Source organism: Meleagris gallopavo, chromosome 3, assembly GCF_000146605.3.
Source record: "Meleagris gallopavo isolate NT-WF06-2002-E0010 breed Aviagen turkey brand Nicholas breeding stock chromosome 3, Turkey_5.1, whole genome shotgun sequence".
NCBI classification, from domain to species: domain Eukaryota; kingdom Metazoa; phylum Chordata; class Aves; order Galliformes; family Phasianidae; genus Meleagris; species Meleagris gallopavo.
In genome coordinates this window covers 30,906,748-30,925,802 of record NC_015013.2, presented here as the reverse complement: position 1 = coordinate 30,925,802, position 19,055 = coordinate 30,906,748, and the positions used below count along the sequence as shown (strand labels likewise).

At 39.3% G+C, this 19,055-nt stretch overlaps 1 protein-coding gene across 6 annotated transcripts in view; it reads left to right on the top strand.

The window, feature by feature from the left end:
* The window catches only part of MOCOS (molybdenum cofactor sulfurase), a 213,503-nt gene extending 198,928 nt beyond the window's left edge, over positions 1-14,575 (top strand). For 5 of the 6 annotated variants that reach the window (XM_019613877.2, XM_019613876.2, XM_019613874.2 and 2 more), the window contains 3 exons: positions 971-1,097; positions 3,416-3,520; positions 10,970-14,575. In XM_019613877.2, coding sequence (XP_019469422.1) covers positions 971-1,097; positions 3,416-3,520; positions 10,970-11,116 — 379 coding nt within the window. In that variant the 3' untranslated portion in view covers positions 11,117-14,575. Of the gene's footprint in view, positions 1-970; positions 1,098-3,415; positions 3,521-8,960; positions 9,781-10,969 lie in introns of those variants that run through there. The other variant, XM_031552801.1, reaches the window with a different exon arrangement.
* The last annotated feature ends 4,480 nt before the right edge of the window (positions 14,576-19,055 follow it).

The following is a 19,055-nucleotide window of genomic DNA, read 5'->3' as shown; positions in this document are numbered from 1 at the left end:
AAAACATTTCTCCTTTTTTAAAACTTTTTTTTCTAGAGAAATATCTTTGTCACTACTTACCCAAGTTATGATCTCTGCTGGAGCATGTCATATCCAAAAGTTCTCAGAACACAGCTGATAAAACATTGAAAGTTGTTCATGTCCACCATGGCTAATGCAAAATGAAATGCTCTTTCCCATTAACAGTAGTACTCAGAGAACCTCCCTCACAAATTTTAGGGCTGTCATTTTTTATGGTACTGGTAGAATTCTCCTTTGGAAGGAGAATGAAGAATTCAAAGGTGCAGCCAGCTTTCTGATATTTGTATGCAGTCTGCTGCTCTGTCTCCCACATATATGTTCTTAGCACTGACACAAATCTACACTCTGGCAGTTCTAATGCTTGTGAGGAGGTGGAGATTTCTCCTCACACAGATTAATTTTTGTTCTAAACATCTGTCATTTGGTGCAATCTGCTGCAGCCTACAGACAAATAATAATACGAGGAATACATCTCTCATAAAATGCCTTTACTGGCCTTGAGCATCTGCTGATTTTGTCCCTTTTTCAACTACAGCATGTGCAGAATATGCTTGTATTTGCTTTCTTGTTAGAAGCATTTAATCAGTCAGATCATAACTTCGTCAAAAGAACTTTTAATTTGCTACCATTATTGTTAAATGTAAGTAGTAAAGAAGTTTTTTTCATATGCATTGTTTTTAATTGCTGAATGTTTTCCTGCCTTCTTTACAGTACTTTACAGAGTTACAGCTCTGAAGAAGCCACCCAGTTGATTACAAGTTATAGTAGAATATTTTGTGCCTCTTTTATTACCTTTGTAATAAAACTTGATTCAAGTTAATCTGGAAAAACATTTGATGAAATCTATTAGCCACTAGCTTCTTACAGCTCAAAAATCTAGTGCAGAACTATTGCAGAACACATTAACTGAGCTTGCTTTTTATCTTCCATTGTGAACTCTGTGATATAGATTGAAAGAGCCATTGGAAATAGAGGAATTAATCCGACGTTTCCGTGCCAACATTGTCATCAGTACACCAGAATCCTTTGAAGAAGAAGAGTGGGCTGAGATCTCAATAGGTTCTCTGCGATTCCAGGTGCAAACTTATCTCCATTGTCTAAATTCCTGTTCTGTCACAAAGCATTTTGGCCCCTGGAGATTGAGCAATTCTTGCAAAGCTTTGACTTGAACATGGGCAACACAATGCGTACAGGTGAAATCTATGAAGTGCTAAAAAACCATGCTGTGACCCCTGGCAAACATGCTGCAAGGTGACTGAGTGGTTTTGACGTATTTCTCCATCCCTTTTTTTTTTTTTCTGAATTTCGTAATTCATAACATTTCTCATCTCCATCCAGCTGAGGAAAAAAATAATCACTTTTTTAAAGGAGGGTTTGCAGCAAATACTGAGCAGGCATATACTAGTTGCTCTCAAGTATGATAATCTAAATGCAGTCTCAGATTGCTGCACATCAGTCGCTGTACTGATTGCCAGAAGCCTGGACATGAATACCAGTGAGTGATCACTGTCCGTTGCCCTCTGGTGTATGCATCTCAATCTCCATTCAAGACGTGTTTCTAAGTCTAGCCTTAGGTAAGGTTGTTTCTTACATTATGCTTCATATCATACCTCATAATGTGATGTGCTTTGTACTGTAAGGAATATGCTAACAAGTCGGACTCTGTTGGCAAGGAAATACTTTTTAGAAAAAATGTAAGCAAAGGTCCATGAAGAAGCTACACATGAAACCTAAGGAAAAGATGAATATATTTGTTACATGTTGTATTGAATTTACCTCGTTCTTAGATATGAAATATATATTTGTAAATGCATTGCCAAGGATGTGAAACAGCAGTTCATTGTTTGCTAAGGAATGATAATGAAGGGTGTGAATATGAGAAGTTCTAAGGCCAGATCTAGAAGCTGAGATAGAAATTATTCCTAGTTGTTTCTAGTCAGCATACTTTAAGAAATGGAAAAGCTATTTTTTCAGTAAAGATAGAAAATATGACTTATCTTCTCCTTTCTTGTGTGTACTTTGATCAGTAAGCTGCAATGTGAGTTGAAGAAAATTCAGGAAAAATTTCTTCAGGTGCTTGATGCCAGAAGCACAGTAGAATAGTGTTGAACAAAGCAAAATGGAGTAAAATATTTTCTTCTCTTGTGTTGTTTTACTTTAAATAAAATATTAAAGTTGTTGCAAATCGTGAAAAAGTAGAAACAAATGTGTGGTTTTAATGACTACACTGAAGAGTTGTACAAACAGTTCTAGGTGTACCTCAAAGGAATAAAATAGCACTTCAGAACAGCACATAGAAATATTTGCAGTGTAAGGTTAAATTATTTGCCCTATTCAAATTTTATGACAAATTCTACAAAATTGGAAAGCTTATATTAAGGTATTTTAAGGAACAGTTATTTTCTAACATGCAGAGCTTTGCTAAAGCTTGGGATGCAGTAGTAAGCAAAACTGTTCTTCATTTGAATGTTTTAGAAGAAGTAATTCATGGCAGATTTTTTGTCCACCTTAAAAATGCACCCTATTTCAAATAGGAATTAGCTTTAGGAACAGTGCTCTGTATTACATATGATGTTAGATCTGCGGATCTCAGTATCCTTTCTGACGATAGACTTGTGAAAATTCACATTTTACATTCTGTTTATCTACAAGTTCCATACATATAAGAAAGTATAAGGGATACTGTGTATTTCAACTGTGCATAAACAGTGTAAACCAAAGCCTGTTAGTTTAGCTCCAAGAAAATCACAGAATCACAGAATCACAGGCATTGAGAGGGACCTCGAAAGATCATGTCCAACCCCCCTGCTAAAGCAGGTTCCCTACCACAGGTCGCACAGGCAAATGTCCAGATGGGTCTTGAATATCTCCATGGAAGGAGACTCCACAACCTCTCTGGGCAACTTGTTTGATTGCTGCGTTACTCCCTTATTGTGAAGAATTGTTCCGCTTGTTTATATGGAGCTTCCCATGTTCAAAAGAATAAAATAAAATGAAAAAAAAATCCTCTTCTGGGTAAATCCTGAGGACCTGGCTTAACTTTAAACTCGGTTCTACTTTGGGCAGGTAGTCCTGCCAGCTCACAGATTAAGTAAAGCTATCAGGAAATACAAATATGTTTATTTCTCTGGGAAAGCTTTCCTTAAAAGGAAGGGAAAAGAAAAGAAAAAAGGAGCTACAAATTCAGCGAGACCTTTGGAAGTGGACTCTTTGAAAATGTACCTACATGAGGTGAAAAGGACTGACCCCTTACATAATTAAAGCCTAAAAAAACAAAGGAAAAGTATGGAAGTGGAAGATGTGTTTTTACAGTATTATTCTGGTCGTAAGCTTGTACTGTTCCACGGTGTACTCTTTTGATATAGCAGTGACCCTTCTTTAACTGAAATTTCAGGTTGTGGGTCCGTGTACCAGATGTCAAGTAATCTGCATTGATCAACAGTCTGGGGAACGAAACAAAGAATTTCTGCAGTCTCTGTCTGCTGCCAGGGGTAAAAAGGTCAGTACATTGCTCTAGAAGAGCTGCACAGAAAGATGTAGTGCATTGCATACATAGTGGAATACCTGCTGAGAGAATACTCACTGTTAAGTTCTTCAGCTAAATCATTATCATTTGTTTTTTCAGTCAAAAGAGGACGGACTTACAACCCAGATATGATATGGCTTATTTCCAAAAAACTCTCAATGTATGTCTTATTCAGAAACTGACTATAAATGTGCATTGTTTTCACTGTGCTTGCTTTTACTCAGCATGTACTGCTTTACAACATGTTTGTTTTGGTCTTGGAAAATACAAGAGACGGTGTGTTGATGTCATTCCAGAAGAGAAATGTGCAGAAAAATCACTAAGTGCTTGTGACAAAACAATTAGCTCTTGAGACTAAACATTATTCTTGCTGAGAAAAAAAGGTTTAGGTAACCCAGAGCAGACGCGAATATAATCCAAATGGAGAGTGATGATCAGGAAAGTGAGTGAGGAATAGGTCTGAAACAGGCGTTTGGTTGTAGTTGTTGGGGTTTCTTCAGGCTGCATTAATTCTTGGAACTGAGAGTGCTCAGACAATGGCTAGTTCAGCATCCCAAAAGCTTCATAAATCTCAGAAGCATTTTTTAGCTGAAAATCCTTACTCTGAATTCACTGATTGCTGTTAAGCTTCTCCTGTAAAAGGGAAGGCAGTCGGTGCCAATAGCCTCGCCAATAGCAGCCAGACACCAGAGACTGTGCACAGCACAGAGACATAACGAACAGGTTGCAAATTATTCATCCAAAGGGTGCACAAGCAAGTTGCAAATAATGCATTTTTTGTTTCAAAACAAAACAAAATTGATTTGTCTCAGTGACTCACTACGCAAAGAAAGAGCTACATGTTCAATGAGTGTTATCCTTGGGGAATAGCCCCGCCAGCTCCATCCGGAAGCCAGCTGCCTGGTGCAAAGTGAGGTGGGGAGGGGTGAGTGGTTCGAGCTGCTTGCTGGCACTGCTTCCTGCTGGCCTGAGACAGCTTGGGGCTGCACAGCAGGCTGGCATCCTGATTGCTGCAGCACATATCATAGAATCACAGAATGGCTTGGGTTGGGAGGGACCTTAAAGACCATCTAGTTCCAACTCCTTGCCATGGGCAGGGATGCCCCCCACCAGATTAGGCTGCCCAGAGCTCCATCCAATCCGGCCTTGAATGCCTCCAGGGATGAGGCACCCACAGCTTCTCTGGGCAGCTGTGTCAGCACCTCACCGCTCTCTGAGAGGTATATGTTGCATGTGAGATGAGAACCTAATTGTAGTGGGTAGCGTGAGATTAAGATCTCTCTAAGTCATGGTGAATCAAAGCTAGAACATCTGGGATGCTTTCTGGGTTGGGATGCTGCCCAGCTGCCACATGGGGCAGGGAGGGCTTTCTCTCCTGCATGGGTTTTGCTAGATTATAACTGAAAGTCTCTGTAGAAGGACAGTAATCTGTGTTTGGTGTCAGCGACACCTCAAAGACACAGATTCTCAGGAGAGGCGCAGCATCTTCTGCATGTTTCCTACAGCAGAGATGAACTTCTCTTTCGTTCAGATTAATTCTGGTAATGCAAAGACTTTCTTGTCCTAGAACCACAGGACTCATTCATACAGAATTAAGGCAATGAAAGCAATCCAGCCTCTTGAGAACCTGGCATCAAATAAAAGGAGCAGGGCATGGCAAGGCGCTGCAGAGCACCATGCTGCTATTCACAGGAGAGCAGTGCTTCCCTTCTCTCAGCTGAGCAAAGATATCCATGCTGCAAAGAACAAGGCCATCAGCTTTTTATTTTTCCCAGCTTTCAGCCAAAGATTACTCTCAGCATTGCTGGCAGAAGGACTCTTGTGAACATGCCCTGCTCTGCACAGGGCCAAGTCTTCTGGGTATGCTTGACAGCCAAGTGAGGTAATCTGAACTGAATGTGTCTGTGAAGACATCATAGCCATCGCTCCTCCAAGTCATCTGTGGGGTGATGGTCACCAGCTGCTTATCAGTCAGCAGCACCCGAGGACTGTGGCATCTCAGTGTGCTAAGCAGAACTGGCAGAGGATGTTCATCTAAACCTTGCACAGTAAATAGTGGGGAGGGAGAAACATTGAGTTCCTGTGGCTTTGCTAAATTGCAGAGCTAATCCTTTGGTGACTTATGTCTGTAGCAAATGCTTTTCTGGTGAGGATTCATCTACCTGACGTCACCTTAGATTTTTTTTCATTAAACACAGATTCAGTGAAGGAATTTAGCAGTGTTTGTTCTCCGTAGCTGTCAGTAACACAAATCGAGCTACAACAAACAAATGCAGCAAGTACAATTTAGGCTAATTTCCTATTACTGGTGTAACTGATATTTTTGAAAAGCCATTATAGTTACTTAATTTCCAGAAAGTTAAGGATACTGCTAATGAACTTCAAGAATGACATAAATAAAGTAAGGCTTGTCAGAGGTGGGTTAATATTTTCTTCTGAAATGATATTTTTCACCACTCCTCTGAGACTCTGAGCACGTGCTGCTCCAAGCTGAAATACTGAGGCTTTGCATGGATGGATTATTGCTGAAAGTCAGAACCAGCTACTGTAATTAGCCACACAAGCAGTTTGCATGTTTCCTAATAAGCATACAGCACAGCAATGAAGCCTAGCCAACTACTTTCTACAAAACCTTTTTTTGCATTGTTTGAAATAAAAAGCAATCACCTCTGCAAAGCGAACTCAAATTCTATTGCCATCAGTTCTGAAGAAACGTTCATTAAGAATTCCTTCTGTAATTTTGGACTGAGAAGGGGAAAAACGAGCTTTCCTTCTGTGGCAGAGCTCTCTGTTACGGCAGGAGGCTCCAACAGGCTAGATAACTGCATTAAGCAAATACTGTAAAAATAGCCACATGCTGTTTCACATGCGTCACCACCTAATGCAAAAGGAACACAGGCAGAAAGGAGAGAACACTGAATTCTTGCCCATCCTCTGTGTTTTTCAGATGCGCTTTAATGCTAACAGTAGTGGAAGCCTTGTGGGTAGATTTGCAGCTGTGCTGTGAACTGGTACTTGCTGTCAAGGTAGCAAAGGGAATAGCATTAGCAGTCTGCCTCAACATAAGTATATGGATAGCTATGCATCAGGAGAAATCCATTATGGTTGCATATGCCTTTCTACACTAAAAGGTTTGTGTTTTTTCCCTCTGGGCTGTTGATCCCCTTTTATGTATCTCATTGTGCCTGAGAGAGCTTCCATCCCTGCAGGATTAGATACAGCACCTTTGGACTGCTTGCTGAAAGCTTAGCAAGGAGAGCAAGTGAATTCTCTTATCTGATGCATTGTTTTGCTTTGCACTCTGCAATGCTTTCTGTCCAAAGATCAGGAATGCTTGCAAACACTGATTGATGTACGTAATTAGCAGACCTCTGAAATAATATACTTCTCTTTTCTCAGGGGTGGCTGAATTGGGAAATTCATTTATTTAAGGTAGAGTGCAAAAGCAGATCAGTTCTTAGTAGAAACTTCTGCTCTCCAGATATTTTCAGTAAAAAAAGATGTTTGGTCTTTTTTTTGGCTACCAAGTTAAAACCTTCCTTTCATTCCAGTATGAAAAATCAGCGTGTCAAAAATACGTGCTTCCACTCCCCTATTGTGTAAGACCTGGCTAGTGAGCTTTGGTGAATCCAGAGCTAAAAGAATATCTTTACATTTAAAAAAAAATAAATAAATAAAATTCTGGCTTAATCATTGCATTTTCTACACCTTTGTGTGAGAGAGGTAGGTTATGTTATATGAATGAAATGAACAGAAGTGAACAGGTGAATATATCTGTTGATAGAAAGCAGCTGAAAGCTACATCCAGGGGCAAAATCCAGAGCTCATCCATCCAAAGCTAAGTGTTTGCATGCAGTATCATTTATGTGCTCATTACACCTTCTAGCAGGGCACTTTCCCCAACAGATGCTAGTCTGAATTAACCAATTGCTTAGGAGCTGTATCTTAAGGGCATCACATTGCAGCTTGTGTCAGGTGTAGCACCTCACATTTCATCCTACAAAAGGATACCACAGCCAGGAAATTTCTCAGTCAGTAAATATCCTAGAAGTGCATATTTTTATTGTTGCTCCAGTAAATGTATTTGAAACAACGTGCAAGAATGACAGCATTTCATAACTCCTCCTTTCAGTGAGTGTGATGACTATCATGTGATTCACTGTTGGCAAGAATAAGGGTGTTTTATCTGTTTATTCCAGCAGTAAAGTGTTGCAGTTTTACTGATGGGGCAGCTTTACATGAAGTTTAAGAGCAGCAGGAAGGGCCCCTACTGCCACCTGTATGGACAGAGTGGCACAGCTCACAGTCTGACCATCTGCTCTGGGGAAGCTGTGAGCAGAATAGATGCCCTTGAAGTCAGGAGAGGATAGTGACAACACAAAGGAATTATGCAGTTCATCATAATGACTCTTCAAGCTATAATCTCTGTGTCTGAAAGTTTCTCTTTTCAGCACTGAAACTGGAGAATGGTCAATTTTGTCTTTCTCTTGAAGCAGAGCCCAAATGGCAGGATGCACAGTTTTTGTGGTTGTTTGGTTGTTTGGGTTTGTTTGGTTTGTACTAAGTCAATATTTGTAATTGGTAGAAAAGCAAGGAAATGTACTTGAAAGATACAAAATCAATTTCTGGTAATCACAGGCTAAATTCCGGTCATTCAGAAAATAAAGATATCAGCAAAGCAAGTGATATTACAGGAAAACCCTCATCTAAGTAGGCATAATAATGAAATAAGTTTACGGAATAAGTATATGGAATGGACTGTCCAGGGAGGTAGTGGAGTCGCCGACCCTGGGGGTGTTCAAGGAAAGACTGGATGTTGTGTTGAGGGACATGGTTTAGTGGGAGCTATTGGTAATAGGTGAACGGTTGGACTGGATGATCTTTTAGGTCTTTTCCAATCTTGATGATTCTATGATTCTATGATTCTATACCATCAGTATCAGTGTCACCTTGAAAACTCCTCAGGCATCATCCAGGCTTAGAAGTCCTAAGACATGCCCAGTCAGAGTAGAAAAATACTGATGACCAGGATTAAAATAGTATTTAAGAACTGCTGTAGATAAAATTTATCAATCTGTCTTTTCTCAAATAATCACAGAGGGTTTAAATTGCTTTAAGAAAAAAAATATGGTTAAATGATTCAAAGCAACAAAAATAAGGCAAACTAAATTATCCATAGTGAACAATCTGCCAAGATGTATTTTAGTCAAGAAGATAAGTAAAAAAATCAGTGCCATAAATATATGTTAAAAATTCCCATGTGTGAAATCAGTTCATTAACACCGATGTTAAAAAATCTTTCCTGTTTAAAATGTGGTGTAGAATAGACCAGTATTCATTTTACAGTATTTGTTTTATGATTACCTGATTTTTTACAGCAATTAAATTATGGCAACTGTCATCTCTACATTAGGAAATTAAATCCAGGATGTTGAACACAAGGATGAAAAAGACAGCAATTATGTCCACGGAGAAACCAAAGCCCGTTGACAAAGAAGAGAAAAACAAGAACAAGATAATATGTATTTCAAGATTTCAGATGAAACTGTGACTGACTTAACATTTCACTGTTGTGGTTGTTCCAACCCAGTCACTGTGCTGTTAGGTTGGGACCCTGCTGTGCTGTAGTCATATCTCAGCATTGCATTCTGGAACACTGACCATAGGATCTACCCTACATCCACAGGTGTGAGCCTCATTGCAGACACCAGTATCCAGAAAGCATCATTAGTAGCATAGGACTGATCAGGCTCAACTCATGCAACATATATGTGGAGTACCCACGAGATGAAGGAATAGCAGAAATAGCCAAAAAATGTCTATCGGAGAGCTATCTTAGTGTTCAAGATTACAAGTGAAAAGAGAGCCATGTTGAAGCAATGTTTGGATAGTTCCCTGCTTTACACTGTTACGTGAGAGTAGGCCTCAGCCTTAAATCTCAGTCATTCTTCAAAGACTAAAAGCTGTTTCATGTTACCTCATTTCTGTATCTTTGATTATATAGTGCAAAAAATGGAGAAAACATACTGCTTTCATTTTATGTCTATCAAATATGTACCCTTAGATTCAGCTAATACATTTGGTTATCTTTAATTTGTTGCAATGCCTTTTACCTAGAATATTTTTCTAAACCTCCTGTGAATGTAATTCCCTCAATTTCGGGATCATTGATTTAAGCAATGGCAATAAATGTAATCAGGTAATGGAGAAGGATGTTAGAGTTTTGCTTTAAAAATGTGTTTGTTCAGACATACCAAATGGATCACATTTGCTTTTTTATTTAATTTACATTTGTGAGTGACTGATAATGGAACGCTTGGCTGTAGCCTACCAAAAAAAAATACTGTAGCCTACCAAAGCCAAATACTTTTATTCAGAAATTGACAAGAAAATTTATGTTGGCTTTCTAAGTTTTTCAGTTTGAAGAACAAAGACATTCTGAAGTCTAAAAATCAGTTCTGAATTTAACATGATCCCCAGCATTCATTTACTTTTTACTTTATATATCAATTATTTTCTTATTGTTTCTAATTCTTCTAAAATGTCATCCTGAGGTTGAAAGACTATTTCTTGCTGATATTTTATATCTATATTCTTCACAGATAGGGAACAAGACCACAGAAACACACCAAACGTCTTACTGTGACATTTTTTTGTCAGAGCCAGCTGTTCACAGCCTTAACTGTAACATCTAATGTGCTTAAAATTAAAACCATACATAAGAGTGCAGAAGCACAGATCAGATTTTCAGTGCCTGCAAAGGCTTATGGTCAGTAAGGGAAGTAGTTGTCCTGCTTCTTTCTTCTTTATTATTCAGCAATATGAGGACACTTGCCTAAGTTTTTCTAATGGTCATGTAAGATGGCATCACAGCTAATGACAGATGACAAGTGGCAGTCCTGATAAAACAAACTTTTGGAATATTTTCTGTAAAATATACTAAAATATTGATAAAAACAAATGAAGGGCGATTCATCAAGGTTAGACAAGTTCTGTTAAAAAGTGAATAATTCACTGTAGGAAATGCAAGAGTTTTCCTCACTGCTTGAACATACGTATCTTCTGGGTGCTACCTAGCCATTATTTGTGAAAATGGATTAACTACATTTGTCAGGAAGCCAGAAGAGTCATTAATTGAGTGTGAATTACATACACGATACTGTGAAACCCATGATGAAGTACTATGCTATTTATTTATCCACTTACTGAAGGTATTCTTCTTGAGTAGCATGGCATTAGCTCTTGTTTACCAGTCTATTATAGTTAATTAGTTAAAATAACCTTATTAATATTAAGATCACACATACATCCTTATTATTAAAGCAGTATTATTTTTCTAAACATATCTGGTTTGTGACATCCTCTATAGATCAGATTACTTTAGCATGAGTCGCATCTCAATTAATATTTTGCTTTTTTCAGACAAACTTTGGCATATACCTGATGAACCAGCCCTTGCGCTCATCCTTTCCAGATATTTTATCAGTTGGATCTGAAGTACTTCCAATGTTGAAGGAGAACACAGAAATTCAACACCCAACATTCAGTGAAGAAAAATGTTCAGGATAGACTTCCTGGCGGAGAAGAGATGCAACTTAAAAAGCAAGTCACTAGTCAGTAATTCGAAAAGAAAGAAAAATCTTTCACACATTTCTTCTGGTTTCAGTCTTAGTTTTCTGCTTGCAGCAAACATTATCAGATGGCGGTACTCTTGATAATTACATCTCACCTACATGTTTTTGCTTGTGATTAGGTTACAGCAGCCATAACTCTGTTTTGCTCAATTGCTTCAGGATGCAACAGGCTTGATCAAATCTGAATAGTGGATGACTCCCAAAACAAGTCCAACAGTGTTGTCAGAAACCCACATCTCAATGAAGGAAAGTAAACAAAAAAATACCCTACTACTTCCTTATGCTGCTTTGTTAAAACCACATTTGGGAGAGAGGACACAGGCTGTGCTTTGTGAATGGTGTGGGTGGGGAGGGGATAACAGAAGAGTGGTGAGAGAGCAGCAGTTCTTTCAGCTTTTCAAAGTGATGTATATACAGTCTGAGAGCACCTGAGAAAAAGTGTCTTGGAATGCCAGAAGGACACGAAGCTTAATGAAGCAATTTCATCCATTTGATCTGAACATCTTTTTCTCATTCCCACTTGACACTTTTACACCTGATCCTTTTTAGATGATGACTTTCCACACATTTGCTTCTTTATGCATTTGTAGATGTTGACACATTTTTTTTTAATTACAAATTTCTCAACTAATGCGGGCATTTCTATACAAACTTTTTTTATGATCATCTCAACCTCAAATAGCCAAAATGTTGGAACATCAACATGAGGGAACTCATGAAAGTCAAAATGCCTTTCCATCCTGAATAGATCTGTTCCTCTTGCCCCATCCCTAGAGGTGTTCAAGGCCAAATTGGATGGGGCCCTGGGCAGCCTGGTATAGTATTAAATGGGGAGGTTGGTGGCCCTGCATGTGGCAGGAGGGTTGGAGATTCATGATCCTTGAGGTCAGTTCCAACCCTGGCCATTCTGTGATTCTGTCAAAGTATTCTTTATTCTTACTCCTGGTGCTAGTTCCTTAGAATTTGATAATAGCCTTATTAGATGTTTTTTGAGTTCTTTACTGGGACTTCATCTGATACATCAGTTGTGGAGAAAATAAGTAAAAAAAAAAAGCCACACATTAAATAAATAAATAAATAGATAAATAAATAAGGAAAGAAAAAGAAAACATAGGAAGTCAGTGTAATGCAAGATTAAACATACTGAGGCCGAGTGTTTTATGACCCCCAGCATGTGTCCAACCAGACACATGGCAGTGTCATGCTTTCAGGAAGTCCTCCTGGAAAAGGAAATTCTCCTGGATTGGCCACTTTGTTGCCAATTGGGAAGGGAAATTTGGGCTCCATTAAAAGCATTGTCAGGACTTTCATCCAGAATGATTTAGGTGTTCCTTGAGGCGGTTTTGGCTCCAACTGTGTGAAAGTGCTTCTGGCTGAGGCAATCCTTGAGTTGTATGGGTGCAGCTCTAGAGGGGAGAAGGCAGCTTTGTGATGGATTTGGTCAAACAGTCGTTCTGAAAAGGGACCGATCATGTCAGAGCACCATACAGTGGGAAAAGGGAAGTGCATTACTCAGTGTGTGAATCAGAATTCAGAAAGTAGACAGTGTTTTTTCTTTTATTTCTCTCTCTTTTTTTTTCAGTTCTTTTGAAGAACAGGTTTTACTCACTTCAGCTGGAACAGACTGTTATTAGCTTCCTGGCAGAGCTTTGTAATGGAAATGAGACGCTATCTGTTTCTTACAGCTCGCCATAAAATACATGGAAAGAGAGAAGTGTTTTATATGTATGTAAACTGAGGATCAGTTTTGAGAGTTGTGCCTTTTGCTTCAGAGCCCAAGCCATGCTCCTTGATGTCTGCTTTGAAAACCAGGGGTTTTATCTGTCTAATAGTCAATTATCTGATGTTGTAATGAGCTGGCTTTTGGGAACCTTGAAAAGCAGTTTCCTGGTATCTGAATCTCTTAACAGTTTCACACTTTGCCCTTCTGTTATGCAGAACTTTGTTTTGTTGGATAGAAATCCAGTGTGACTCCGGCAAATTTCATACGAGGAGACCTGCTGTATATTGACCTTCAGGTGATCCCTGGTGCTTTTCTCTGTCCTCTTCACCTCACCACCACATCATTTGTTTAGAATGGCACAGAAGTTAGAAGAGGAAATGGAAAGCAAACCTCAGTGAGCTCTGTTTTGCTTGTCATTGCATTTACTACAAAATAAGCCAGTTTGGTACACTGTGATATGACAAATACTGTTTGTAAATGGCCTTAATGCAAAGTATGATTACTGAGGATGAAAGGATTTGAACTTTTAAAATGTCATGCTTGGTCCTTCTGACTTATTATTTACAAGCAATTTTTCTTTTTACTTTTTTACTTTTTCTCTTTGTGGCCCAGTAATATTAGGTCAAGAATAACTCTGACATTTTACAGAGGGAAAAAATACTTCCTCTGATGTCTGAACATTCTCATTAGTATATTCCGTGCATTTCCCAGAATGAACATCTTTGTGCTGTGGTGATGGGAAATGTCAAAATGTTTCTGATTGATGGAAGAAGCATAAGGAATCTTTCATGTCAGTGAAGTATAATATAATATTTCCCTTCTGTTAAGTGGAGCGTCACCACCAGTCTTTCCATCAATGAAGACAAATTCTTCTCAATGTGAACACTTCGTGGAAAATCTTAAAGCAGGAGGAGTCATGTTTAAATGGCATGCACTGGAGGTTTTGCAGAAAAAACATCCCTCCCCTAATGTGAAAAAAAATTCAAAGAAAGGAAAATTGTAGCGTCATACAAACCAAAGAACTGCACAAGTGAGAAGGGCATAAACAATATTATATGTTCTGTAAGGAAGACACTGCTCAGTGTTCAGACTATATAGAAAAAAATAGTTTCATATGAATGCAGACTCTAAAATTCTCTCGTTGCTGCAAAATTAAATCTTTGGACTAATTGCAGATACATATTTACTTTCTATGGATGAGAAATGTACTGAACACAATATTTCCAGAGTGCTATATATAGAAAGTCCTCTACATATTTGAAGCTTGTATTTCCTTGCAATAAATTATTTAGACACATTCCATGTTCTGGGGACTTAACTCCTCCGATCTCAAGGCAAGAATGATGATTATCACAAGTTCTAATAATAGCCAGGAGGCTGGAATCATAGGACAGAGATCAGCATTCTTAGGAGAAGCTTCTGAATTGTGTTCAGTGATATGAATGTGATAATTCAGGCATATTATGATTTACACATTTTCAATAGCATCCTTCAAAATGCAGTCAGAAATTTTGGTCAGCCTTCTATCAAAATCGTGTACAAATCAAAAGTTAAGATTATTGATTATCATTCATAAATTATGGAGATTATGCTCTGCATTTCTTCTTCGGACTGTTTTCCAACTTTCTTGGAAATTAGACCAATAAAATACTGATAGTGCTTGGCATGTGACCATTGGTGCTTGCATTCTTTCCCTTTGAGCTCATGAGATGCTCAGCTCTGTGTGGAGGCATTGCTGGGCTCACTGGGTGAATGTGACTGTAACCCAGTAGGTGGGTGGCTCCTGTGGAACTGAAAGATGTGTGTCCCTGTCTCCGTGATTATACAGCCATCATGAGGTAGCCACCTCAATAAACATGGACTCAGGAGAAGGGAGAAGAAAGCCAGGCACTCCTCCCCTTCGCTGGGCATGTGAGCTGGTGGACTCCGCAGGCAGATGTCCTTCCTCAAGCCATCAACACCCCAGTGAAGCATGGGACTTCCTAAGAAGAGATGAGAACACCCCAGAACAAGTCATCGAAAGAGAGGTGCCTCTTAAGCAAGGTGCCACTTAAGATTCCTCTGTTCCTTTCACATAACTCAGTGTGATGGCAGCTGTGGGTCACTCTCAGTGGAGAAAGGCAGGTGCCCTGCAATGGTAGTGACTCACTCAAAGCAAACAGACACTTGCCACCAAGAATTGCTCAGGAGTTTCCCTGATGCCCAGAAATTATGACGCAACATGAGAACTTGGGGGATTTTGTTTAGAAAACACATAAGAAGTGGCTGGTACAGTGCTGCTGTTATTTTGTCACTGGTATGTCTTTTTTGAGTTACTGTTTGCTAGCTAATTAATAGATACATGAATTGGTGAAGGTTGATAGTATAATCTTAATAGAGCTGCTTCACGGCGAATCTGAAATGACACTAATCTCAAAAGTAGAGCCACTTACTTTGCTTGACACACGCACAGCCTATAATTAGGTGCATTTCTATGTTAATCCCAGTTTCTGCTGTGAGCCTATCTATTCCAGGCATGCAACCAAAACTATTCAGCATGGTGCATACCTGGACATCAACATCAACTCATACTAGATAACCTATATATTCCATATGTGAGCCGCCTCATGCTATCGGCTGCTTTTCAGAGGTAAGTGCCCCATCTAGATTAAAGTGCTCTGGCTCGGATTTGCAACACAAGGGTGGCTCTTTAGTCCAGAAGTGGAATCAGCCTTCAGTTTCTGAAAGGGCTGTGTTTCTCATAAGACTGTGTTTGAAAAGCCAGCCATGACCTAATACTGTTTTCTGCTACTTATTAGGGAGGGCTCAAATAAAGCTGCTGAAAATGTGCAAGTTACTATTTCCCAAACCAAATGTAGAAGACTGAAGATGCTGCACTGCTGGACTCCACTCACGTCCACAAATGAAGAAATCTCTGAGGTATCCATCATTGTCTTCACAGATGTAACTGCCTGTGGGCTGTGTATCAGATGTTGTAATTTCACTGGTTTATCCAAATGCTGTGGACTAATCCTCAGAGCCTTTGTATTTGGTGCCACATTCATAAAATTTATTTTAGCAAATCCTTTGATACTGAAATGAAATTGAATTCACCTGGCACCAAATGTTTGTCTTTATTCTGTTTGCAGGAACAAGAATGCACAATTTGTGTGTTTGACTTGACAATCAAAGCTCAGTGCAATGATTTAAAACAGTTGAAAAGAAAAAGCTCTTGTCTGAGTTGGTTTATCTATTAGTCAGTACCTGTAAAAACCTGTAGTGTTCCTCAGTAATTACTATGACTGCCTAGCAGACCAGAAAAAGAACTAAGCTACAGGAATGAGGTGTGGCTTGGTAACACTCATGTACATCACTCATGTACATACTTTCAAGCAGAAGAAATTTAACTTTCTAAGACACATTAATTTTAGTCCTGGAAAGTCACCTCTGAAAAGAACGCACACTTTTTTTGAGGGATCACCCCACTTTTTGCATCAGACCCACAGTAGGCCAACAAAATGGCCGCTTTCTGTGCAGGCAGGAACAGGCCTCAAACATGCAAAAATGCAGAATTAGAGGGGCTGTGTAGAGTCACATGTTATCTGTAGAGAGGAATGTTGCTGGAAAGCAATTCCCTTAACACATGCATCTCTCAGAAAATGTCCGTATTAGGAAATTTTCCTTTGTGTAGTTATCTTCCAAGGTCTCTGACAAGGAGCTTTATGCCACGAGGAGCAGGTAGAGATAAAACAAGAAAGTGATATCAGACAGCAAGTGTTGGAAGGCAGTGAAATAACAGAATGGTTTATTGCTGTCTACAGCATTCTCCACAGGCAAAAAGATCAAAACTGAGTCTAAAAAGAATATGAAGTTTTGTTTGAAGGCTACTCTAGCTTCAGGGCTAGATCAGTTTGCTCAGGGCTGTCTCTCCAACAATTTCTCTGGGCAACCTCTTCCTTTACTTTTCTCCCTCCTGGTAAAGACATTTTTTCTAGATTCTTTCAGAAATTTGATTTCTGAACATTACCTCTTACCCTTTTGCTGCGTTCCCACATCTTGAGGCAATTGTGTCCTCAAACCACCCAGTCAAAAGAACGATCAGTGATTTCAAATACCTTTTGCTGAATGCAGGAATGTTGATACCAGACAACCCAACAAATCACCTCCCGAGTAATAGCACTGAGTGTTCTCCCTATGTTCTGGCACTGAATGAGTGAGAAGGGCTGAACAGGTCATGCAGGTGCTATTTCCCAGCAGCTCCTCAAAGACTGGCTCTGAAGTTAGTTTTAAATGAAATGTTATATTGACACTGAGTTCAGGTATGAACCTATTATCACTGGTTTGCTTGTTAATTCCCTTTTTGACTCAACCAAAACAATGGGTTTTTGCTCTTGTTGTTTTGTTTATTTGATTGTTTTGTAATACATTCTTCACAAAATTGGAATCTGGTTGAAGTTTTGGGCCTAATGAAGTCAGGAGTAAAATTAAACTGCTAGGTAAACTCCAGTTTCCTCTATAAGTCTGGAAGTAATTATGTTTGTTTCCCTTAGTATAGTCTAAATGGATCTTCTCAATATTCAGAAAGCTGAATGTGACTGAAACATCTCCATTTCAGTATGCCCAGTTTTGGTTATGTAACAAATGTGGTTTTCCAGAAGTATGAGCTGAGCACTTAATAAAATCTGAGTTGATTAAACAGTATGACAACCAAATTCCCATGCAACCCAAGTACTTCTGAAAGTTTAGACAAATTAGGTACCAATTCCTAGTTTACTAAATTAACTGCATCCAACAGGAGTTCTCAGCTTTTTCACTGCCATTCAAGGAAATTGACAGCTATTGACAACTGCATTCTTCTTTTTCTCTCTTTAGCACATACAATGAAAGAGGTGTGAATCTTGGAAGAATAGGTCAATGAGATTTTCAGGCAATTATGAGAATGAATTAACATCTGAACAGTTGAGCAATCTCATTTTATTCTTCTCTGCACAGTGCATATTTGCTTGTCACAGTGCAACCCATGTATGAAAACCATAATCTCATGGGAGCAGAGAATCCTCCCTCAGTAGCCTTCTGAAATCCGCTTGCTCATGTAATGAATAACCTACATGTATTTCAAGGTGATGAAGAATTAGAATCAATAGGATGGGGGTTTTTTTGAGAAGAGGTTGTAGAGCCAAAAACCTTTGTCTACTGAGGCTGCAAAGCCAAAAAATAATTTCCGCAGGTTTTTATTTTTGTTTTTGGTTAAAGTCGAGTGTTTTGCAACTTTTAAGGGATGTAAATAAGTCATTTAGCATTTCTAGTTTTTACGGGCTCTTCTTCCTTTGGATGTGATATCCTCAGATGCATATTCCTAGCTGAACTTGTGAGGACCTGCACAAGCAAGGTCCTCTGGCAGACAACTTGGAAGATTCCCAATAATTCAATATTTATGGTGAACACAATTGATCTTCAGAATGAATGTGAGCTTAATACATTAGAAGAAAAATAACAAAATAGAGAGAGGAGAGTCCTTGAAAAATTATCGAGTCAGCCCTGAGCCCTAGACCAGCAATTGTATTCAGATAACTCCTGGCAGGTACTCATCCAACCAGATGATGGGACCAAAAAGTATCATTCTGGCTTTTAAGCTGTAGATGCATCTGGCTTATTATTCAGCTCTTATGTCAGGATGTATCATGAGGGGAGCCAAGCCAGGAGCTGTGGTGACCATATCAGAGGCCATGTTCTTGCTGATAGGCCATCAGCCCCACTGATCTGAGCCAACTGGACAGAGCTGGGGGCAGGTGATAGATGCCAGTGTGACAAGATGGGGGATGAGCTAGGTCCATGGCCCAGAACTCTAATCCAGCACATTAGGAGATAGGACAAGAGGTGCCTGAGCCAGCTCTACAGGCTCAAAATGGGATGGTGGCAGTGGCCTCTTAATGGGTCTGAACCTAGCGAGAGTTGTTCTTCAAGATATACGCCTCTCTATGTGATAGTCATCATCATTTTACACCTGGGCTAGAGAGCAGCAGTACTTTGATTTACGGGCCAAAATGGTCACTCTGCTTCTGCACGAGAATGGTCACTGAGGCCACAGTTAGTTAGCTTCTAAGCTATTCTCTGTTTTTGTGTCCGCCAAGTAGCTGATGCAGGACAAGGACTCGTGATTGCTTTTTTTTTT